This window comes from Mustela nivalis, assembly GCF_964662115.1.
Source record: "Mustela nivalis genome assembly, chromosome: 17".
NCBI lineage: Eukaryota > Metazoa > Chordata > Mammalia > Carnivora > Mustelidae > Mustela > Mustela nivalis.
Genome location: NC_139036.1, coordinates 13,472,240 through 13,496,234, shown reverse-complemented (window position 1 = coordinate 13,496,234; position 23,995 = coordinate 13,472,240). Strand labels below are relative to the sequence as shown.

General features: G+C 53.6%; 1 protein-coding gene across 2 annotated transcripts; it reads right to left on the bottom strand.

The window, feature by feature from the left end:
• Nucleotides 1-1,916: 1,916 nt before the first annotated feature.
• Nucleotides 1,917-15,320, bottom strand: TMEM11 (transmembrane protein 11). 2 transcript variants are annotated; one of them, XM_082706842.1, is made up of 3 exons: nt 13,982-14,082; nt 10,703-10,997; nt 1,917-2,843 (listed from the first exon to the last, which is right to left on the bottom strand). In XM_082706842.1, the coding sequence occupies exons 2-3, from the start codon at nt 10,711-10,713 to the stop codon at nt 2,327-2,329; spliced, it is 528 nt and encodes a 175-aa protein (XP_082562968.1). In that variant the 5' UTR covers nt 10,714-10,997; nt 13,982-14,082; the 3' UTR covers nt 1,917-2,326. The 2 variants fall into 2 exon arrangements, with proteins under 2 accessions (XP_082562968.1, XP_082562967.1); XM_082706841.1 differs by lacking the exon at nt 10,703-10,997 and having other exon boundaries at nt 13,982-15,320.
• Nucleotides 15,321-23,995: the final 8,675 nt, after the last annotated feature.

Genomic DNA, 23,995 nt, shown 5'->3' with positions numbered 1-23,995 from the left:
GCTTAGCCGAGTGAGTTTCCAGACAGCAGTGCTGCACATCTGGCCGCTGTGGAGTGGCTCGCGAGTAAATAGATGGACCAGGGAGCGCACAGCTGCCTGGGCACACTGCCCGGCACCCAGCAGGCTCCAAGGACAGTTTCCCTTCCCTTCTTCACGGGGGACGACAGCTGCAGAACCAGATGTGAACACTTTGGAGGGAGCTCATAGGCCAAGGGGAGAGACAGTCCGTGTTTGCAGGGGTCTGCTCCTCTCCATTTCTCAATGAGCTGACCCTTCCGAAGGCTCTTTGCTCTTCTCTGAAATTGGGGCAAGAGTGGGCAGTTCAAACAAGACTGCTGTAATGGGGCTGGCATGATGCACTGACGGACGTGGGCACACACAGGACTCATGTGTGGACTTTGCAGGCAAGGGCCCAGCTGACTTGGCCTTTGTTTCCCACCTGATGGTTCTTTGAGGCTCTTGCTTCGGGAGCACTGTGGCCCATCACCGAGGAGCATAACCCACTTGTCAGTGATGTCTAAGTAGGAAGGCGGCAGAAACAGAGCAGCCAGGGCCAAGGGAGGGGAAGGCCTTCCAGGCGCAGGAGGTGCGGTCCTCCCGTTCCCCTTCCTGGCCAATTTGGGCGCGGGTCACGCAGAGAGGCCTACAACACCCAAGTCCTGCCCTGCACTCCACGGCAGGCCTGAGTCCTCACCTTGGCCAGGGCCATGTAACTGAGGCGGCACCGCAGAATCTGGGCTAGTCCACCTGACAAGAATCACTTTGTTTAGCGCAGCCGGAGCCAGCCTGTTTGCACTTGGCTTCTATTTCTGGTGAGGACTTCAGCTCAGCTGACCCGACAGAGACGGCTACTGCTTGTCAGCTTCCAGCCACCTCCCCTGTGAAATCTGATTTGCAGGCAGAGAGCATGGGGCTCCCTTTCCAAATCTGCACCGTTTATTACAGAGACACCTACCATTCATGGCAGCCAGCCTGGGAGCTGGCAGTCAAGACACCCACGGGCTTGTGGGCCCTGCACGTCGAGACCCGCTCTGTGCCTGGGATCACTACCAATCGACCACGGTTGCAGATGGCCAGGCTGCCGCGTCAACTGTAGTGTGCCCCCACCATCTTGCCACCCAGCCTTCAACTGAGTCACGAGTATTTCTAGGCCCCTGGAATTAAAGTTATTCCAACTCTTTGTGGACCAGAGTCCATTTTGAAGTCTTTTAAAAACTCTGGGTCTCCCCTTATAATAAATGGACCAGTCGCCACTGGAGCGCCTCGACACTTTCCCACATACCCTTTCATTATTCTCTGTTATCAGATCTTTGTGATGTGGCCTTTAAAACCAGTTTGCTTCTTAAAGACGGACCCTTCAGGAGGAAGTGCCATGTAGCTCTTCAGGGAGGACTGAGGGCAGGTCTCAGGAAGGTTGCAGATAAGGCAGGGGACCTGACAGCTGTGTAGAAGAGAAGATCTTTCATTTATCCAACACCTCAGAGGGATGTGGACGATGGTGTGCGATAGGCCTTCTGCTGGGAGGAAGGGGCGTGGGACAGGCTCGTGTGGAAGGGGAGTGGTGGGAGGGGCACTGGGTTTGAACTCAGGGTCCACATCAGGAACAGCTTTGATGCTTTGAAAAAAATGCAGCTGTTCCCCTGTGGGGCCTTCTAAATCCAAATCTGCACAGGAGGTTCCAGGCCCAAGTCTTCCACGTGGCCCCACACAGAAACCCAGTGACCTCTAGGCCTCGTCACAGGATCCTACCATGGCCCCAAAAGGCATTTAGCAGCGCTGGCCTTGAAAACGAGGCCAACGTGAGGTGAGACGTGAGAGTGAGACCGCTCAGGGTGGGGGTGGGGGGTGTCCGTGCTGACCTCCCTCAAAGTCCTGCTCCTGCTGCGGGCAGTCACGGAAAGAGAAGACACCTGAAGTTGAAATTCTCATAATTTTAATGGTCAATAGCTTGTGGTTGGCTCTGGATGGTACAGTTAAACAACAGACTTAAAGACCTCCCCCCCAACCCCGCAAGCGCATTCATACCCCCTCCGTAGCGTTGCTGCTGTCAACATTCCACCACCCGCTCAGACTCCCACAGCTCAGACCCCCACAGCTCAGACCCCCCCGCGGGTTACGGGAATCCACATCTTAGTGTAATGAGCTGAAAACCCTTGGTACGCCTGTGATCTGTGTTATTATTTTTTTTTTAAATAACAACTATTAAACCAAACCCCTTCCCAGGCTCCGCCGCCTCACAGAGCAAAAACTATTGCTGTGGCCATCTGACTCCTCGGGTCGTCTCTCGTGGGCTGGGTCGTTTGCTTCTCTCCCCGTCCTACTGCAATCATACGGCATAGAGTTCGTAAATCTTCTTTACACAGTACACCAGGGCGGCCAGTGCTATCGTGTTGTGCAGTCTCTTTCTGTGCAAGTCGTCCTTCCGGACCAGCACCACCGGGGTGGAGGAAGTGAGTGTGTGCAAGGGCAGACGGGACAGTTTGTAGGCGTCGTACTCCACCTGGTACTTGCAGCAGGGGTCAAACTGCCAGGAGATGCCGTAGAGGGTGCAGCAGGCCAGGCTGAGCACGCCGGCGGGCAGCGAGATGTAGTGGGAGTAATCCAAGGGCAGGGCCAGCGGGGTGAAGAGACAGGCGGTGCCCGCCAGCACGGTGGTCTTGTGCAGACAGTTGCCCACGGTGATCCAGCGGGCCGTCTCGTCGCCGATGCGCGTGGGCTCGATCACGATGTACTTGTACTGCGCTTCCAGTGCCTGCTCCAGCTCGTACTCGAACTGGTCTTGGGCGTTCTCCCCGTTGTAGATCTCGTGCACGATGTAACAGTCCGTGGCCGACAAGCTCACCCTTGGGGAAGCGGGGGAAAGAGGAGACAGTGAGACCGCTGAGAAGCACGCGCCCCACTTCCGTGCCGAGACACTGGGGACAAGTCCGTGGCCGCAGCCTGGGCACCTGGCTCAGCAGTCAGCCCGAGCTCTCGAGGCCACCACGTCTCGCTTATGGTCTTATTGTCCCTGGAACCCAATATACAAGGTAGTCACTGAAGAATTTTTTTTCTCCTGAGAGAAAATGGCAAAATGCAGAGACACAGGAGGAGGAGTACCCAGATCTCTAAGGGGATGACCGCCGGTGATGTGCACCAGGCCTGGCAGGCAGACCAACGCAGTGGACTGAGTGGACAGAGCTAAGTCTGCAAAGGAGCCACAAGGAAGAAAGAGTGTTTCGGCCCAGAATCACATCCACGCAGAGGCCCAAGGTCGGCAGGATGAAATGTGCTCTTGGAGGGAGGAGGCTTCTTTGACGGAAACCAACAGACCTGAGGCCAATAGTGCCAAACACCCTGCCCTCTGCAAGGGTCAAAAGCAGTCATCCCTGCCCCACAGAACAAAAGACTGATAGGGTCGTCCTCGCCTCAGATGACTGAGAACAAAACTCCTCTGGCTGTCACAGGAGGACAAGCTGCACAAAGCACCCCCGGCCAGCAGCCCCGAGAACACCCCCCGAGAACACAGGCACACAGCTTAGAAAAAGCAGCCCTCTGATCTCATTAGGAAAAGACAAGGCCTCAAGAAGAGTGACAATGAAATTCAGTGTAAGGGGGACACACGAAGGACCCCCAGAGGTTCCTGGCCATTCTGACCCTGTGCGTTCAGGACTCTGTATTTATCGCCAGGAAACGCTCCTCCCACTCACATAAGAAATACTGTTCACGGGTCGCCTGGGTGGCTCAGTGGGTTAAGCGTCTGCCTTCAGCTCAGGTCATGGCCTCAGGGTCCTGGGATCAAGCCCCACATCGGGCTCTCTGCTCAGTAGGGAGCCTGCTTCCCCTCATCCTCTGCCTATTGGTGATCTGTCAAATAAATAAAATCTTAAAGAAAGAAAGAAAGAAAGAAAGAAAGAAAGAAAGAAAGAAAGAAAGACTGTTCACAAAGACCCACTTCAAGTGGCTGAGCTGATCCAACATCCCCCCCTGGGACTAGGGATGGGTGACCTGACCCTCACTAGCAGAAGACAAATCTGGAGGCTCAGGGATGGACGACTCAGCTGTGAATCAAGGCCACAGAGCTGGCCCATGGGCCATGGGGGGCATTTGAGGCGGTTTCGGGATTCTGTTTGACGTCTCTCCAGTGCAAACTTTGCATCCAAAGCAGAATCTTTCCACACCCCTGATGGGCTAACCTAAATATAGACCCGTACACGCCTTGTCATTTCCATTTGGCTTGTTTCAGCCTGTCCAGATCTTTCTGAATTTCCATACCGTCTTCCAGTGTATACCGTTTCTCTTAGTTTTGTGTTCTCAGTTCATCCAGTAAAAAGCCTTTATACCAGCCTCCGGGGGGACACTGGTAGATGCAGCTCTAGAAGCTGGATCAAGTCACTTAACCCTGTTACTAGGCAGCACAGAACACCTTTCACGTGCCTCAGTGAAAAGCAGCCCCTGTCCCTGGGCTGGTCAGACCATCATGAACAAGAGAATGTCCAGGGACCCCCATCTGGCTCCTGGTGCCCCCACCTGAGCCCATGCCCTTCTAACTGGGGCTCTGGACCAGTGTACTGAGCCCATCCTCCTGAGCTCTGCTTGTCCAATGAGTCGCACAGCCCTACGTGATCAAGGACACAAGGTCCACCGGTCCCCCCACATCCCGGAGCACACACGCAGCGGCCACTCTGAGGAAAGCAACAAGTGAGCCGGGCTCAGAGCGTCCTCATCACGGACCGGCCACATTAAGAACAAGTGAAAGCTTTTAAAACAAGGTCACCCCCAGAATCTCTAGGTCCCAGCCCTCCTTCAAAGGTGACCTGCTAAGTGTGGTGAAAACTGGATTGTCGGGGGTACGCTTTGAGAAAAAAGGACAGGCGATGAGAGAGTGGGACCACTGAGCACTCCCTCCAGTCACTCCCAGGCAGGATTCAGCATAATAAAAACTATTTTTAGCCAACAAATAAGCAAACCTAAGAGGCAAAGAGTTTCACCCTGTTAGAAAAACAAGTGCTCAGTACTCTCCTATGGTCACATCAGAAATGAAAAGTCACTGGTAATGGCATGACCGCCCCCGAGTGCAGGGGGAGGGGCATCCTCCGGAAGGGGCCTCCATCCCTAGGTGGGAACCACTCTAGCAAAAGGCACTGGCTGGGACTTGGGCAGAGGGAACTCTTTATTCTGAAAAAGTAACTGTAATTAAGTTGGGCTCAGGGGAGCCTCCTAATTAAATCACAGGCCCTAATTAAACGGTGTGCACTGGGGAGAAGTTGTGCACTGGGGGGGTCAGACGAGCAGCCTCCTAAACACGGGCCATCGCCGGAGCAGCTCACTGCGGTGAGCCAGTACTTGGGGCTGCCTCTCCGGGAGGAGTTAATGAGCTGTTTCCGGAAGAATCCACCGGAAGTAGATGAGACAGGAAAAGGAGGGTTTCCCCGTTCAAGGCCTCCATTTGGTTTGAATTCAGGGAGGGGAGTCGGAGTTCATTTCAGTTCTTACTCCTGGGCAGGACTCCGCACTTTAGAAGTCACCTGGAGCAAACAAGCACACCTAAGAGGCAGAGTCTCACGCTGGCTGGAGACGTCCCAGCGGAAATGGAAATCACTGGTCACAGGGTGACTGGCCCCGTGTGCACAGGACCCGGGAGAGGACTGGCTCCCAGGCAGCCCCGGCTTCCCTTGTGTTCTCAAGCGGTTTAGAGGAGGCAGTTCAACTCACTGTGCATCCCACTATCAAAGCGAGGCCAGGGATGCCTTTCTGGCCACAAAGTCCCTCCAGAACATTTAAGGCAAAACCTGGGTGTCAAGGTTGGGACTACAGAATGTTCCTGCCCAAACCGCAAATCTACCTTAGCATATAGTGCCCTCTCTGCCCAGCAGACTGTAGTCATCCTGAACAAGCCAAGCACAGAACAGTGATATAGTATGTGATCTTTAGTGTACTTTAAAAAAGGTATACGTTTGTTTTTAGGGTCTTTTAGGTAGCTCAGCTGGTTAAGCATCTACCTTTGGCTCAGGTCATGATCCCAGGATCCTGCATTGGACCCCTGCTCAGCGGGGAGCCTGCTTCTCCCTTTGCCTCTCACCCCACTTGTGTTCTCTCTCTAAAATAAATAAAACCTTAAAAAAAAAAAAAAAAAAAAAGGTGTATATTTGCTTTTAAACATGCAGAACCTTTCTGGATACACAAAGACCTGGGATGTACGACCATCATTGGGGAGAGGAATGGAGCGGCTCCAGAGAGAAAACAGGAGCCCTTTTACCAAATACAATCCATGGTACTTAGGGTACAAGGTCGTGCTCCTAAACCCCCTATGCCAGTGCTGACATCAATTTGCTTGGTGATCTCTAAACTGGCCAGCAGAGCAGAGCATGAACCCGTCCAAGCTGGAGGGGCTGCTGTGGGTGCTGCCCCAGGGTCATGGGCCCTTGTGCCTGGGGCTCTCCTATCGGCCCCCCTCACGCTCCCTTCACCCAGAGTGGGCCTGAGACCCTTCCCTTTCCTCCTCTGAATCTGCCCTGGCAGTGGTGAAGACAGGGTCTTCAGCGGAGCTCCCAGAGAACACTGGCTTTCCAGTGAGAAGGGGGCCATAACGAAGAACCAGGCCACCCAACTCGACTCCCTGGATGTGGGCACCCTCTTTGCACCTGGCAGCCTGCCCAGCATGTGGCCCTGCGGTGCCCTCCACCGTCGGGAAGCCGGTCTCGGGGGACTCCGTGATTACCAGAGTAGTCTCAAACCCAGATCCCCAAAGTCTGGAGATACCTCCCCCCAAATCAGAGCTGTGCAAAAATGTTCCAAGCAGCACCATGTGGGGAGAGCAGCACTGCTACGAAGAGACCGCTAATTGGGCTGCTCCTCCACCAGGCAGGGAACGTATAGCCGAATCCCTCACTGGGGAGAAAGCAGGGACACGTGTGGACGTTCGGAATGCACACAGCGCTGCCGGAGAAGCTGCCACTGAGGAGGGTCCTCATGTGTGCTAACTGCGAAGAAAAGCAAGGAAATGACGTCATGAGCGAGGAGGGGGCCTCTGCCTGTGGCAAGGGACACATGGGCCAGGGTGATGCTAGTTTTCTACTTAAGCTGAGCAGTGAGCACATGAGTTTACTGCCTCCAAATCATGGTGACACACACATAAACCGTACCGTCCTGACCATTTGTAAGCGCACAGTTCAGTAGCGTTCAGTACCTTCCCGCTGTGGCGCAAACAAGCTCCAGGACGGTTTCTGCCTGCACAACTCTGCCCCCGCGAAACCACAGCTCCCACCCCTACCCCCACCCTTCGACTTTGTGTCCCTCAGAGCTGGACAACATTGGGTACCACGTGTAAGTCAAATCATACAGTATCTGTCCTCCTACAACTGGCTTACTCAACTTGACACCACGTTTTCAAGGGTTACCCATGTTATACGCCATGAGTCAGGAGTTCCTTTCCCTTTAAGGATGAATAAAAGAATATTCCATCTAGTGTCTATACACCTGTTCATCCCCCAATCACGCCTGGGCTACCTCCTCCACCTCCCCGCTATTGGGAATAATGCTTCTGTGAACACGGTATAAAACTATGTGCTCAAGTCTCTGTTTTTCATTCTTTTGGATCTATGCCTGGAGGCTGAACTGCTGGATCATATGGGAATTCTACTTTTCACTTCTTGAGGAACCGCTGCACTGTCCCCCACCATGGCTGCATCCCTTTGCGTTGCACCCAAAAGGGCATGAGGGGTCCAACTGCTCCACATCCTCACCAACGCTTACACCTGTTTTGTTTTTAACAGCAGGCATCCTGATCTGTGGTTTTGATTTATACTTTTTAAATAACAGCTTTATTGAGACAGAAGTCACCCATTTGGAGTGTACAATCCGGTGGCTTACTGCCTTCCCTGCGTTGTGCAACAGACGCCATGATCAATTCTGGAGTATTTCCATCACCCCAAAAAGAAACTCCATCGCTCCCCGTTTCCTCCAACCCTCCCCAGCCCCTGGCAAGCATCAATCCACACACTGACTGGATGGACTCCCTTGTTCTGGACGTTCTGTATAAACGCCATCGTGCCTGTGGCTGCCTGGGCCTGCCTGCTTTTGTTTAGAACAGTATTTTCAAGGGTCAGACATACGATAGCAAGTTTATGACTTTCACATGTTAGAAACATACTTTTGATGTGTTTAATGTACAGTTTGTAAAAATCCAAGACAAAAGATCTGGAGGGAAGTATGGAAGTTCAAAGATGCTGGACACGAAGAAAAGTCAACAGGGGTTTTCTTTGGATGGCGGCCTACCCGGTGACTGACGTTTTATTTTCCTGCATAGGTTTCTGTACTTTTCAAAAACAGAAAACAAACACACATATGCTTCTTTTATAATGCGGAAATGAATCGCCAGCTTTCTGTCAAAAAGAAAACTGTTTGATAGCCCTGTATCTCTCGGGGTGACGAGACTGCACAGCCGAGACGAGCAAGAGGGAGCCCAGTCCCAGTCCCAGCAGCGACTCTCTGCCTCTGTGTGGACGAAGGAGCGTGTGCTGCCGGAGAACGAGCCCACCACCGCGGGTCTGGGCACAGGCAGCATCTCATGGCTGGGGTATCCTGCTGGTCTCAGCCCTCTACAGTCCTGCCAGTGAGCAGGAGGAAAATTTCATTTCCGTCGCCTCAAGCAAGCACCAGCCAAGGCACCGTGCAGGCCACCATCACTTTTTGGTCCTGGCAGAACAGGAAGAGGCTAATCTAACAGCAGCGGAAGCGCTTGCTTTGGGCTTACTTCCTGGGGCGGGCCCTGGGCTCCCAGGCAGGCCTGGGCTGGGAGCTCCTGTCTGAACGACAAAGGATGTCAACCCGAAGCTCTGGGAGGCAGACTGTGTTTTCACCCGGCCTGAATGTGACAGATCACCAACACACAGTAGTGGAAGTGCATTTGAAATGAGTGACAGGAGAAGAACAATTACAGTAATTAAGACAACGCCTGGGTGAAAAATTAAACTAGGTCCATATGTCAGGTTGCTTTCTACCCAGTAAGCATGTGGCCACTTCATTACCTGTGCTCTGGGAGGTGCTGGACTATACCTCGACCTCCAGAACTAGAACGTACTTCCGGCTAACCAAAAAGTGCCTCCTGGGGAGCCAAAGAAAGCGGCAGGATTCTGTGTTGTGGCTTTAAAGGCCAATCCGGACAGCAAGGCACAGGCATGTAGCCCCGAATGTTGAGGATGATTCCAAACAGGCCGAGGTACAGGCACCCGACATGTTCATGTGTTTCAGAGAGAGCCCCGCACACCGAGGGAAGGTGTCCGGAGACCTGGATTCTAGTTCCCACTCGGTAACTCGCTGGCTTTGTCGCCAAGGGCAGAAGCCCTTGCTGCTCTAAGCCACGTTGCCTGGGGTCAAACAGGGCAAAGGCTCTAGCTCTTCCCAAGTGAGTGCCACAGCGAGGGCGGAATGGGGTGGGCTCTGCCAACCCAGGTGACAGCTGCAAAACACACCCCAGTTAAGTGTGTTTTGGCCCACGCAGCTGTTTGTAAATTTAAATTAACTAAAACTGTCAAGTACAAAATCCACTTCCTTAGACGCAGCGGCCATACCTCGAACCGTCCGTGGCCACCTGCGGCTAACGGCTACCCTAATGGACAGCACAGAGACAGGACATTTCTGTTATGGCAGAAAATCCTACGGATCAGCCCTGAGCTGAAGCACTCCTGTGACTCTATTAAGCTTACTGGCTCTCCCTAGAACTCCGTGGCCCATAACGCCGCTGCTGGCAGCAGGGACAGAACACAGAGGCAGCTGGGAGGTGCCCGAGGGTTCGCTCTGTGGAGGACCTCCCACCTCCTCCCACTGCCTCCACTCACTGAGGCCCTGTACACAGAAGCCCAGCTCCAGCTTGGCCTCGGCCTCCCCGCCCATACAAGAGCATCCTGCCCTTCGCAAAGCTGGGCCCGAGCTGGAATGGGGTCTAAAGCACTGAATCCCCGAGGCGCAAAGTATCGCCGCTGGAACCAGACCGCTCCCGTCAATCCAGGAAGACGGAACGTCATGCCTGAGGAGGATGAACCCCAGCAGATGACTTTAACTTGCAATATCCAATTTCCGGGATCAGAACCTGTGGCCGAGTGCGCCGACTCCACCTTCCGGTAGGCAGTTGGGGAGGACCCCCACACCCAGACTCGGGCATGGATGGCTACCTGTGCACCTCGGCCACGGCCAGGAGGAACAAACATTTTCACCACACACCGGAGCCACAGAGGCAGTTTTCCAAGACAAAAAAAAAGTACCCCAGGCCACTAAGGGTCCTCAGCTCTAGAAGGAAAAGCTCAGATCAGAATGAGGAGAATGTCACTCCCAGAAAGTAAGCCACCTGCCTTCATGGCTTGTGGCGCATCTGTTCAACTGGACCGGGACTAAACCCTCCACCAGCCATCCAGGACCACACTCTCCGACTCACATATTAAAGCCACGCTGTCAGAACAGCACGACCAAGTCCGGGAAAGAAGGTATCTGGTACAGAAAGAGGAAGACACAATCCCACAGACCTGACTGCTTAAAAACACAGGCAGGCGGCCGCACAGGCCAGGGGTTCCCCTGAACACCTGAACATCTAGTCCAGTATGCCCGGCCCTCTGGACACCCCAGGTCTTTGAGCAGCGCTGCTGCCTTGCATCACGAGGAGTATCAGATCAAGCACATGTTCACATGATGGGAAGAGCGGGAGCTGAGAGTACGTGGCTATACTCACATTCCAACCATCACGGAGAGCTCAGGGACGCCCAGAGGCCCTGAGGGAGTGAAGACAAGCGGCCCAAGTAGGACGGGCGGGCCCGTCTAGGAGCTGGTCCAGGGCGGCACCCAAGTGGCAGAACACACAGATACCTGCACTGTGCCTTCCTAGATGGGCAAGTGTGTCTCAAAGACGCCGACAGGCCAAGTGGCAATCTGTTTCGTGTGCTCGCTGCCAGTGTGCTGAATTCTGGACAAGAATTCAGGTTACAGCTCAGAGTCTGATGTTCTTCATTACAAACACTGTTGAGTCCCTGGATTTAACGGAGTGGAGAGAAAAATCAACATGCGAGCAGCTAGCATTTTGCTATTTCCACCCCTCTCCTCCTTTAGTCTAGACCAGCGCTGTTGCATCACTAGAACTTTCTGCAGTGACGGAAGTGTTCTAAATCTGCCCTACCCAATGTGGTAGCCCCCCAAGCCCCATGTGTCTACTGAGCACTTGAAATGGGACTGACTCGTATGACTGAGAAGCTGAATTTTTTCATCTTATTTTTATTTAATTTTTTAAGATTTTTTTTTAAAGTAATCTCTACACCCAAGATGGGGCTCAAACTCCCAACCCCAAGATCAAGAGTCACATGCTCTACTGACTGAGCCAGCCAGGCGCCCCTATTTTTAATTTAAATTTAAATGCCACATGTGACTAGTGGCTACTGAATGAACACAGCTCTTAACTCAAGAACCCGGTAAAGAATTCACACATCATGTATTCTGAAGCGGACTAATACACAGCTGATGTCTGAAATTGTGGTGGACGGTACAGTCCTGGGCAGGGCCTTTAAGTACAAGTCATGCTTGGGAGTTTGCAGCCACTTGGCAAATCTGGAAAGTTTGCCCAAAGTGTTGCTCTGCTCCAGCTCCTGCCCCAAACCAGGCAAAGTGTCCTTTGCTTTCAGTATAAAACAGACTCCAACTGGGTGTGTCAAGTAATTCTGGAAAGTGGTCTTCCAATGTTAAGCTGATATTTGGGTTAGCACAGATGTGACATGGAACAAACTCATTTAAGAGAGCCATAAACACCCTATTTCAGTCCTAAGAGCCAATAATATGCTTGGGCCTCTTAATCTACAGTGCTGGGCAATCAATTAATCCAGCCTGCCCCTCCCAGTCTTTCCACCCACTGAGCAGGAATGGAGGTGTGCCCAGAAGTTAGCTAGCTGGCCCGGCAGCGGGTTATGTTTCCATCCCCTGCTCAGCGTGGGAGGATCTTAGGGCAACTGGGCTCCAACGAATGACTCCTCCAACAGAGCCGGGTTAGGGCCTCCCCAAAAAGGCAACTAGAAAGATTCCCCAGCCACACACCATGATATTTGAAGGAGGAGAGATGGGGCCACCCGAACCATAAAATCTGCTGCCCCATTCCTGGGGCATCTGCATGTGCGAGCAGAGCCTTCGGCTCCAGGCCAAAGGTTGCAACCTGCACACCTAGGGAGACTAGGTAGGTAACTGCAGTGAGTCAGGTGAGTAATGAACTACAGAGCACTTGCCCTGACCAAAAGCAGTCTGCCACCACTCAGCTTTTCAAGTAGAGTTTTGCGTGAAATCTTCCAACTTTTAAGTACTGGCAACTGATTTAAATTCTCTTTAAAACCTGAGGATCGGGAAAAAAAAAAAAAAAAAAAAAAAAAACCCAAAACCTGAGGATCGACAGTCAAAGGCTGGATTCAGCCTATGGGCTGCTAGTCTGCAAACTCAGTTTTGAATTAATGCCTGTCTCCAACCAAGGAGATAATATCCCCAGTATCTGATTTCTTAGATCAATAAAAGCTTAACTTGTGCTAGCACAGCCCTTGTATGATGTCTGGGGCATTCCCATTTGGCCCTTCCAGCTGTTTTTATCCAGTAAGGAGAAATGCCTTTCTCTCAGCTACTCTGGCTTTTCTAAGCAGGATTAATGGTCGCATTTAAGATCCTGAAAACGTTTGCCAGGTTTAAAGGCCATTGAGGTCACTTCTTGAACTTCTTCCTATGGTCTGATCTAAGAAATACCACATTGGAGTTGGAAAAACAAAAATATCTGCTTGCCATTCACTGCTTTTCCACGGAAGAGGAAATGCAGAGCAGACAACGCTGGATAACTCTGAGCTTAAGATAGCTGGCCTACCACAACTACCAAACAGGAAGACTCTTCCCAACGAGAAAACCATCTGCAGACAACAGCAACGCATACGTGATGGAATCAAAGAAAAGGAATAATGAGCATAGTTGGGTGGGAGGGGAGGGGAAGGCGGGGGGTGGGGGAGACACTGTTCTGTTTAATAAGCCTCTCCAAAGAGACAAAACACACAAACACAAAACTTTCTTGCTGACCTCGGCTATACCAAGCAAGCCAAAACAAAATGGACAGAGCAGCTGAATTCAGGCGACTCCACCAATACACATCCTTCCCCAAATTTCTAGTAGCTGAACAGCTTCTAGTGGCTTCTAGCTGAAACTGCTTTCTCGAAGAGCTGTAACTTCAACCCGAAACACAAAAACTCTAACAATCTCATCTTCTAGAAATCAGTTCTCCAAATCGAGATCCACCTCGGAAGAAACAAGCCCCTAGCTCCCTACCCACTCATCATTCATTAAGAAAGGTCACTTTAAAGGACTTCCACAGCAGGGGGCTTGCAGAGAACCCTCGAAAAGTCGCAAGAATCGGAGGGTTCGAGGAAGCGGCCGGCTCTCGGTCCGGGAGACACACTGGGGAAGGTTAAAGCTACCCTGATAAACGTGCAGACCGCACTATCCTCCCGCAGCTGGCCCATTCCGTGCAGGCTTCCCTTCCTTTTCCTTCCCCGGAGCCATCCCTCATCACGTCAGGAGTCGTGGCCGAAATGGCCACGCTGGTGGCCAGGCAGGACGGGAGCTTCGGACGCTGCCCGACCGCGGGATGCTAGGCGGGTCCCTTGGGCCTGCACGGGGCTCCCGGTACTTCCCGCGTGGCCTGGCCCCGACCCCGGCCCCTGTATGGCCGCGGCCCACCTCTCCCGGCCCCGCATCGTCACCTCCCCGGAGCCCTCCGCGGAGGCCGCTTCAGCCGGGCTAGAGCGGGCGCCGGATCCCACCCAGATCCTGGATCGGCCAGAGCAGGAACCCCGCGTGCCTCGCAGGAGTACGAGGAGGGCGGGTGGGCGAGAAAGGGGAGCCCGGGGACGAAGGCAGGGACAGCGGTGCAGCCCCAGGAGGCCTCACTGGCTTCCAGGCTCCCGACCCACTCGCCCTGGAAAAGCAACAGGCCCCCGGATCTCACCTCTCTCGGGCGCTGCCGCCACTGCTGCCCGGGCCAAGACGCCTCCTTCCCCAAGCGGCCATCTTGGAGACACTCAGCTCGCAAATGTCTCGCGCCAAGGCGGCCTCGGGATAGTGGGCGGACTAAAGGGAAATGTAGTCCGGGCCACAGCCCCGGTCTGCGCAGAAGGCGGAAATCGAGCCCTTCGAGACTACAATGCCCAGAATACGCCGCGCGCGCCGGAAGCCCCGCCTCTTTGAGGTTGCCTGGAAAGTGTAGTTCTCAAACCAGGCGGAGTGGAAGGAAGCACCCTGGGAAGAGTCCTACTCAGGGCACCTTTTTAGAATTTAAATTCCCAGAGTTCACAGATTAGGAGTCACAGGCGCCCGCCCGCTTGTATGGCCTTGGGCTTCAGGAGCAAATAGCTGAAGGAGAATGGAAAGAAAGTGCCTACAACTCCCAGACCACCGCGCGGGAGGCGTCCGGCCGCTGCCCGCTGCAGTCGCCGAGGGGCGCCGCGCTTTCTGCGGGGCCTGCCCTCAGCTTCCCTGTCCTACCCGTGCTCGCCGCCCTCGTGCTCGCCCGGCTGCCTGCGTGTCCAGCCGGCACCTTCGTCTCGCCCTCCGCGAAGGCGGCCCGCTGTGCCCTTCACAGCGGCCTCTGCCCCCTAAGGTCACCGAGGGGCCGGAGGCGCCACGGGCCTTTCTCAGAGGCCCTCGCTACTCCCGCTCCATTCCCCCCAGTTCCCTGGACTCGGCGGATGCTTTGGGGACCAGACAGAGGCGGTCCCTTCTGTCATGAAAGTTCCCGCTTACACCCTGTTGGAATCGAGATCTCAACGGAAAGAAGAGAAGAACTCCAACATGTGATCATTGCTATGAAACAAACGGTCTTGTGCAGAGAAAAGCCTATTTTAGATGGGGCCCGTGAGACCCTTTAGTCTCCACCGCACAGCCCACTCCTATCTTGGTGCGGGGACGTGAACATAATCTCCTAATTCGATGTCTTTGAGAGTATATGGTGGGCAAATCGCCCCGCCTGAGCCGGGCTCAGGACCTGGCATTTCCCTGCCTGGACCCTGCCCGAAAGAGTCAGGAAACGGGACCCAGTGATTCCTAGTTGCTGCTCCCATGGACCTTTGGGCTATTTGGAGGAGGAGCGTTTCGCAGTGTTGGAACTTGTAGTCCCTCTCCTGCTTTCGGCAGACAAGGATACAACACGTTAGTTGGTTCCATAAATATTTGAGCAACTCTTGTATGGCAAAATCGGCTCCAGATTCCCAGATAGGAAAAAGCACAGTGCCTGCTGTCAGCATCCAAGCCTGTAGGAACTCAGCACTCCCGGGCACAGGGCTGTCAGGTGTTGATGGCACTCTTAGCATCAAGGAGAGGATTCATCTGTATCTCCTTCCCGCTCACGGTCCACAATAGATTTAAATGCTTGACCTCCTCTCACAGTCCCTCATTACCTATATGATGAAATTCAAGCTCCTTAGCACAATCTAGAGGCCCCTCCGTGGTTTGGAGGTTGCCCAGCTTGCCAGCTTCAACTGCCTCTCCTTCCTGCCTGGAAACTGCCAGGCTAGCGAATCTGGAGCAAATCCAGGCTTCCCCTAAAATATCTTTCTCTGCCAGCCAACTAGCCTTTAGACTTTGGGCCTGATTGGTACCTCGGAAGTGCCCGCTTAGGTCACACAACCCTGCCTCGTGGTGCCAGTGTGTATGCAACCTGTCGGTAGAGACTGCTGGACAAGTACCATGCTGCTTCTTCATCACCTACAGACCTGTTTTCTCTGGACCAGTGTGGGGATGCAGAGGGTCTCTCGGGATTTTAGAACAGCTGAGTGTGAAGCCTGGCGCCACACTCTGCTTCCAGGGCTACTTCTACAACTACTTGCTAAGTTTCCTTGTTTGTCAAGTGGGGGTGATATTAGTGCCCTGCCTCACGGGACTGCTCTGAGCATTACATATGATACATGCATGGAACTTGTACATACATGTTACACCGGTACCAGTAACAACGGGTGGTGATGTTCCGCCAAGCCCTGCTGTAAACATGTTAAGTGATTTAACTATTAATCTTTACAACAGCCCCGTGAAAGTGATGCTCTTATTATCAATGTTCTCATTGTGTAAATGAGGAAACTGAGTCTCAGAGAACCTGAGTGACTTTCTGAGATCACCCTGTCGGTCAGGAATGGTGCCAGGAATTGAACCCGAGCTGTCTGGTTGCGGAGATTACACTGTGCTGTGGTGCCCCTCAGGAGGAGCTCTGGAAATGTCATTGTCTTTGTCAACAAGGACAGGTCGCACACCCATGTTAACCGCACAGAGGAGATGTAAGGCCTCCAATGGCTGTTGCAGGCTGTTTGCTTCCAGTCTGCTGGCTTGAGCTAAGACACAGCCCCCTCACCCGCCAGGGTTGCCTCTTGATCACTCTTAGTGCTCACACACATTCTGGAAGCTTCACAGTTCATAGGCAGGTTAGTTCCCTCGGCATGTAACTGAGCATGCGCTGAGGGCACAGACCGAATGGTGGAAATCAGAATCCCTGTGGCCGTAGGCACCCCTGGGCAGTGGGACCCCCGAAAGACTCCTGAGTGGCTAGCAGCCAGCCAGCCAGCAGGATGGCCCGGTCCTAGCTGGGCTCACAAGTAATCGAGCACCCTTTCTGTTCATTCATTCTTAGAGCAAATAAGTATGGCATGCACTCTGTGTCCCACTCTTGGCTCCAGAGACACAGCATTTAGTAAGACGAACACTGTGCCTGGCCTCATGGGCTTTTCAGACCTAGTGAGATAACAACAAAGTAAATGCTTGCAGAGATTTTCTAAGAAGAAATGAAGCAGGATGATGTAGTAGAGTGACTTGGAGACTATGGGGGGCTAGAGGAGATGTCTTTCCAGAGGGAGCGTTTGCATGGGCCCCGAGTGGAGAGTGTGCACAGGCAGAGCTGGAGACAGGATGTTCTGCACAGAGAGAATCCCCGTGAAGGCTCTGGAGTGTGCGTGAGCTCGAGTGTTCCAGAAATGGGACTGGGGTGAGACTAGCACATAGTGAGAGAGGAGAGGTGCTGGGTTTGCCTTTGGTTAAATTACTTCCTTGCTCTGAGTTTCAATTCTCTCTGTAAAAGGTGGTAAGTTTCTCTGTGTGCTAGTCAGTGTCAGTTGGGAGAGGAAGCCCCCGTAGGTATTTCAAGCAGAAGGAATTTACTACAGAGCATTGTTGACAGAGGTGTTGGGAGGACAGGAGAGGCAAGGGGACAATAAGGACACCCACCCGATTCCCACTTGCTGGAGCAAGAGCTGAGCACCACACCCCTGGGGGTGTCTGCTGTCACCACTGTGGCCTGAGGTGCCACAGTACCCTGGCCTGGGATGGCTCCTCCCTCCTTCCTGTCTCCAGGACACCTGCCACGCCTCCTGTGGGCCCTGTCACCCGCCGGGGTGTCTAGGAAGTGCGCTTTGCAGGCTTCCAGTCCTGGCTGCAGGGAAGAGTCTAAAAAGGCACGTGTGTGATGGAACGAGCAGACGGCACTGACATGGCTACGGCGCGCAGCTCCTGCGAGGAGGAGCGACGAGTGTGCGTCCAGCATATTCGGCCAGCTCAGACCCCTCCCCACACATCGTAGGCATCGGGATGCAAACAAAGACATCTTTGCATGTTTTCACAGGAAGGTTTGGACTTACGACTAAAAGCATCAAAAGTGAGCATCTTAAGGATAGAACTTTGATTCTGAATGGATAATATATTCACATGGCATCATGTTCAAGTTACAAAACAATGTGCAGAGACAGTGAGTTTCTCACATCCTTGTCTTCCCATTACTTCGTCCTTAACACCTTCTAGAACAATCGCTTGTGCCTTTCTGCTGTGTCTTTTGTGGCAGACCCAGACATAGGCAAATGTCTCTATCTGCTAACCACTGTGTCCTTTACCCCCACGGTGCATACTGGACACGGGCTGTGTGGCTTGTTAGTATCACTTCAGCGTATCCTGGGGGTCACTCTGGGCATGCTCGAGATTCCACAGGATGCCACACGCCATGGTTACCTCTGCCCTGCTTTTCTTAGGCAGCCTCCCAGAAGTCTTTTTACGGTTTCAAAGACGGCTGCAATCCGTGTGTTTGCATGACTTCCTGGTGTTGCACACCTTCCTGTGGGATAATTTCCCGAAGACAACTTGCGGGCTCAGAGGGCGTGGGCGCTTGCTGCATTGACAACTGTCACCCAAGCATCCTCCACTCCCACCACAACCAGGGGCTGTTTCCCCACAGCTTCACCAGCACAGTCTCTTGACATCCCCACTGAGGCCCCACACATCGAGAGTGAGAGCTAAGCCCTCCCTGCTGTGCCCCGTCTAGACTCCTGACCCACGGTCTCCGTGAACAGCCAGAAATGGGCCTTGTTTTCCACGACCATTTTTGGCAGTGGCTTGTTCGACTGGCGTAGACGCCTGAAACAAGCCCCTCCTGAAATCCTGTATTGGCAAATGCTTTCCAGTCGGTGGGTCAAGGCTGACCTCCCAGTGCTCCGTGGCGCCCAAGCCCAGTCATGAGACCAGCCGCAAGCAGCCAGGTGTCCTTCCAGGCTGTTCCTAGGGAACCTCAATCCTCCCTCCTGGCAGCACCTCACCTTGGACACGGAAAAGGCCCCAGTGTGTGCACAAACCACGTTCCCGGGGAACCCCAAGCTCATGCCTGTGTGAAGATAAAGCTATTGGCCCAGTTTCACAGCGTGAGTGTGGGAAGGGCACAGATTGCCCTGACTGATCTCGGACTCCTTGCTAGAGACTGGCGGCCGTGGGCATGACAGCGAGGCCGCTCAGCGGTCGTGGAGCTTCGGAGGAGGGGTGTGATTCGGTCATGTGCCACCAAACCCTGCTCTGTGCCAGGGTGTGGGAAAGCCCGGTGACAGAGGAGGACATGGACGAGGCCGCTGCCTTCCGTTAGCCCTCCTGGCCGGCTCCTAAGTCAGGGCTGGGCCACACAGAGCCAGGGGCCTGGAGGGTGACACTGAAGTTCCGGTTTTAATAGGAAGAGCTCCTGCCCAAACTGGGTCAGGACGGTTTGATGATAAAAGTGACTTTTTATAGTTCGTGTTCGAGCAGATGCCTCCCTCGGGAGCATCAAGTAGGTGAGACACCTACTCAGAGGCCGATTTCACAAACAGGGGCTTGGGGCCAGTGGGGCGCGCTTCTGCCATCACACACAAAATGCTACAGACTGGGGGGCTGACACCACACACATTATTTTTTTTAAGGTGCTGAGGTTTCTTTGTTTTTTTTTTTTAAAGATTTTATTTATTTATTTGACAGAGATCACAAGTAGGCAGAGAGGCAGGTGGAGAGAGAGGAAGGGAAGCAGGCTTCCTGCCGAACAGAGAGCCCGATGCGGGGCTCAATCCCAGGACCCTGGGATCATGACCTGAGCCAAAGGCAGAGGCTTTAACCCACTGAGCCACCCGGGCACCCCACCATACACATTTTTATTTTCATGCCTCTGGGACCTAGAAGTTGGAGATGAAGAAACCAGGGCTAGTTTCTTCTGAGGCCTCTCTCCTCGGCTTGAAGCAGCCACATTCTCGGGGTGTCCTCACATATCTCCCCATGCGCACGCACACACACACACACACACACACAGTCTCCTTGTGTGTCCAGATCTCCTCTTCTTGTGAACTCACCAGTCAGACTCGATCGGCGCCCTCCCATCTGACCTCATTTCACCCTACTCACATTATTTTTTTTTAAGGTTTTATTTACTTATCTGTCAGAGTGAGCAGAAGCAGAGGAGTGGCAGGCAGAGGGAGAAGCAGGCTCCCCGCCGAGCAGGGAGCCCGATGTGGGGCTCGAGCGCAGGACCTCTCTCTGCATCCAGGCCGGCAAACACAGGCTCCTTGTTCATAGGCCCACAACCTGCACACAGACGGGGTAGCTCCCCCGACTTCCTGGATTCCTCACACGCAGGGTCCCAGGGACTCTCTGTGAAATGTCCAGGCCCTTGAGGTGAGCAGTCGGATTTGGAGTCCCGACTCTGGCACCAAGCTAGCTAGGGGACTCCAGTGTTCATTCATTCAACAAATATCCCTGTGTTTCTGGCACTGGGCCACAGCCGCGGACGAGCAAGGAACATGACGGGTGTAGTCCTGCTTTTTGGGCTTCTGTTTCAGGGGCAAGAGTGGATCAACCAGCAAGGAAACAAGTAAGAAAAGTCCAAGGAGTGATACAGGATCAGAGTAAGATGGGGGAGTGAGGTAAAGAGCGTCTGGGGAGGCAACATTAGACGGGAAGGTCAGGAAAAGCAGCATCCACTTTTCCTCTTGCCTAGACTATGGCTGTGATACCTGGGGGTACAGGAGCCATTTTGTGACCATGAAGCAACAGCAGGAGGGGGAAGCCAACAGGAGATGGAGAGGTGGATGAAAAGAGCCTGGGCCTTCAGTGACATCATAGCACCACAGCACCAGCCCTGGGCCTTCATCCTCCAGACGTCATAATACGTAGAATATAGGAAATGCCGCTGTGAGTTGGATTTCGTAGCAACTGAACACGTGTCTAATTAAAACAGATCTAAATGACAAGGAAGGTGAAATTATGGTAATGTTTGGAGGAAGACAACTTCAGGTAGAGTGAGCAGAAATGCAAAGGCCTTGAGGCAGGAACAAGCTTGAAGGATTGGGAGAACAGAAACAAGGTCAGTGCTAGTGAAGTGTGATGAAGTCGAGGGACACAGGTGCTGCTTCAGGTCCCTTGGATCATACCCTCAGTTCAGTGGGAGGGCACTGGACATAGTCTGACCAAGGTTTTAGGCAGATTTTTATGGCTACTGTGTGGAGAGCAGCCCACAGGGTATAAGAGATTGGTTGGGAGACCAGAGGTCAGATGAGGGAGGGAAGTAGGGCCCTGGCCTGGGCTGGCTATAGTGGAGATGGTATCTGGGGGCCATGTGCACACACACACACACACACACACACACACACACGCATGCACATGCACACGCACATGCACATGCACATGCACACGCACATGCACACCCCTCAACTCACAGGGACATCTTCCACCAGACAGACTCCAGGTTGTGTCCTGACCCCTGCCACTTGTCAGCTGTGGACTTGGGGACCCCTCAAACCTAACCCATTTCTCTATCTTACTCCCCTATTGTGGTCCAGGACACTGGGGATCTTCCTAAGCTGCCTTCCTACCCCCAACCTTCACCTTGCAATCCTCTCTCCACACTCTAGCAGCCATAATTCCTTTAAAACAAATATGAACTTGGCACTTTCCTGCTTATAAGCCTTCAATGAGTCCCCAGAAGCCTCAGCAGCCATCAAGATGCCTGACCAATCCTGTGTGTTTGTTAAGTTATTGTTGGTCTAACAAATAGACTGAACAATGCTTCAGAGATCAGACGCAACGCTGGGCTCTCCCTCTCCAGGAGGCCACTACTTCCTGAAGAGGACAGAGAGATGGGAGGAGGGGAGGCACCACTTTCGGAAAACCTCTGTTCATTTCTGCTGCCAATTAACGACCAGGGAGGCCGGGAGATGCCATCTGTCTGTCCAGGAAGGGCAGGACATGGGGTTTTGGTGACTTACGGAGTCCCTGCAACAATCTGTCCTCTGGCCCCCCAATCATAGTGCTCCTTTTTCTTCACTGGCCCCCTCTGCCGGAGGGACCACCCACACCACACCCCATTTCGGTTTGAGGCCTCCTCTTTCTTAGAGAGGGAGAATGTTCTCCACCAGCCTGTGATCTAGTAGTAAAATCCAAGTTACTGCCCATTCGGAGCCAGGATGAGATGGTGGGATGGGGACAGGATCACCGCAGATACAGCTCTCATCTGACACAGGGAGGGCAGGAGACAGCCCACCTCGTGGCAGCACCAGGCCAGCGACAACGGGATCCTGAGGGGCAGGTGTCACAGAGTCCCTCTCCCCGGCTCGGGCCCAACTCTGTTCTCTGGAAGGACCATCCCCATCTTGTTTACTCCGTGGCTGCCTCCGAGAAGGGGTCTGCAGGCTCTCTGCCACCTGCCCGCATGGGTGTGGCCTCAGGGGCCAAGCTGCGGGCCCCTTCGTTGGCAGTACGGTTCCCTCCAAAACCGAGGGAGGCCTCCTTTCGGGAAGTTCTGGAGGACTGCGCCCGTCACTATGTTCTAATGGAGCTTTCAAGAAGATCCATTTCATTGCTTTTAATCACAACGTCTGTCTCTGCCTCAGTTTACCAAAGCTGAACCTCTGGAGCAGCTCATACCCTGAGCTGGCGGGCCCAAGGGACACTGCCCCCGATCTCGCAAGTGGCCGAAGCTTTGTCTACAGAAGCAGGGAAGCTGTGATGGGCCACTGCTGTCTCGGGCACGGTCAGGTCGAGTCCCTGCCGTTCGCAGCCAGTAGCAGGGGCCTTGTCCAATCCCACAGGCCTCTGGTCTTTCACCCACCTGCCTTCCGTGGGCAGATGGTCATCTCGCACACACCTGTTCCTCAGCCTTGTTGCAGACTGAAGGAGCCGCTGGCACACACTATGGGCTTCATTTGCCTCAGTGCCCCCAAAAGCCCCAGGCCGGGTAGTGGCGGGTTCTGGCCTCCGGGGCCTGGCAGGAGTGGGGGTACCGAACATTCAGCACCTGTGCAATGTGAGTCTCCACCTTTCCGCTCTGCAGAGTCTGTGTCCGTGGCTCCACACCTGACCACTAAGCCCTCACTCGCCGTGTCCTGTGTTCAGTAACGGAAGCACCCAGCTCCAGGTAGAGTTAGCATCCTGTCTGGTGTAACTGATGCCCAGAGGCTGGATGCTGACAGCCCTGCAGAGATGTATTTCTCAGTCATGGAGTAAGCCTAAAGGGGAGCTCACTCTTGGCAGGGGGCTTGTGCCCAGACAGCAGCCCGGGGACCTGCGTTCTTTTCCAGGAGACTGACCAGCAGCATGGCCTTGCTGTCCCCAGCAGCAGTGGTGGAATGGGAAAGACAGAGCCTGGAAGGAAGCTCCCGCACTTCCACACACAGTCTGTTGGCTGGAACTCAGACCCGGGGCACGTCAGCTACAGGGAGGTTGGCAGGAGCAGCTGCGTGTCCCCACATTGTGAGCAAACTCTACCACGCCTCCTGGCTGTCCTTCACCTGGCTCCAGGCTCCTCTCCAGGCTCATTTCCTGCCGCCCTCACTTCCAGACATGGGCAACCTCAAAAGATGCCTTCAGCTCCCTCACTGCTGGGCCTTTGCTCTTGCCGTTTAGTCTACCCAGAGCTTTTGTTTCCTTTATTGCTCCATCTGTTCATCTATCTGTCCGTTGGTCCATCGATCCATCCAAGAAACACTGCTGAGCATGAAATCTGTGTTAGGCACCGCTCTGGCCTGGGGTTATCAAAATGAGCACAATGGAACATAAACTACTGTCCTCATGGGGCTTGTATCCTAGGAGTGCGACGCAGACAACAAGTAATAAGCTAAAATAAACCAGTTTTATATAATGTAAGAAGAAAGAAATGATTGAAAAAACTAGAGCAGAGTAAGGGAATCAGGAGGGGTAGGTCACAACTTAAAGGCAGGGCAGGCTCTGGGAAAGGAGGCCTCCCTAAGAAGGTGACAGCTGGGCACAGACCTGAAGGAGGCCAGGTAGGGAAACACAAGGATGGCTGGGAAAAGAGCATTCTGTGCAGATGGAGCTGCATGTGCAAAGGCCCTGAGGTGGGACTGACTTTGAGGTCTGAAGAACAGCAGGGAGGCCTATGTGGCCGCAGCGTGGTAGGAGATGAGGGGGGGCCTGTGGGGGCCACTTCCTATGGGGCCTGTAAGCTGACCCCTTCACAATGCCCACCTGTCTTTAGCTTTCCACCTAGATATTCCTTCCAGGGCCCTCTGCACTGGGGTAGGTGCCTTGTCTGTGAATGCCCACAGCCCTGTCACAGTCTTCTTCCTGGGTGTGTGCTTCCCACTCCTGCCCTGCCCTGCCAGGTCCCCTGATGATGGACTCCCTCTGCCTTGCTCACCCTCACATCCTCACTGGACACATACTGGGTACTCCACATGGGAATGGGATTGGC

Coding starts and splice junctions, on each gene's coding strand:
- TMEM11 (XM_082706841.1), bottom strand. CDS start 14,043: ATGGCCGCTTGGGGAAGGAGGCGTCTTGGCCCGGGCAGCAGTGGCGGC. Junction 2,844..13,981: donor GGCGGCAGCGCCCGAGAGAG/GTGAGATCCGGG, acceptor CGCTTCCCCAAG/GGTGAGCTTGTCGGCCACGG.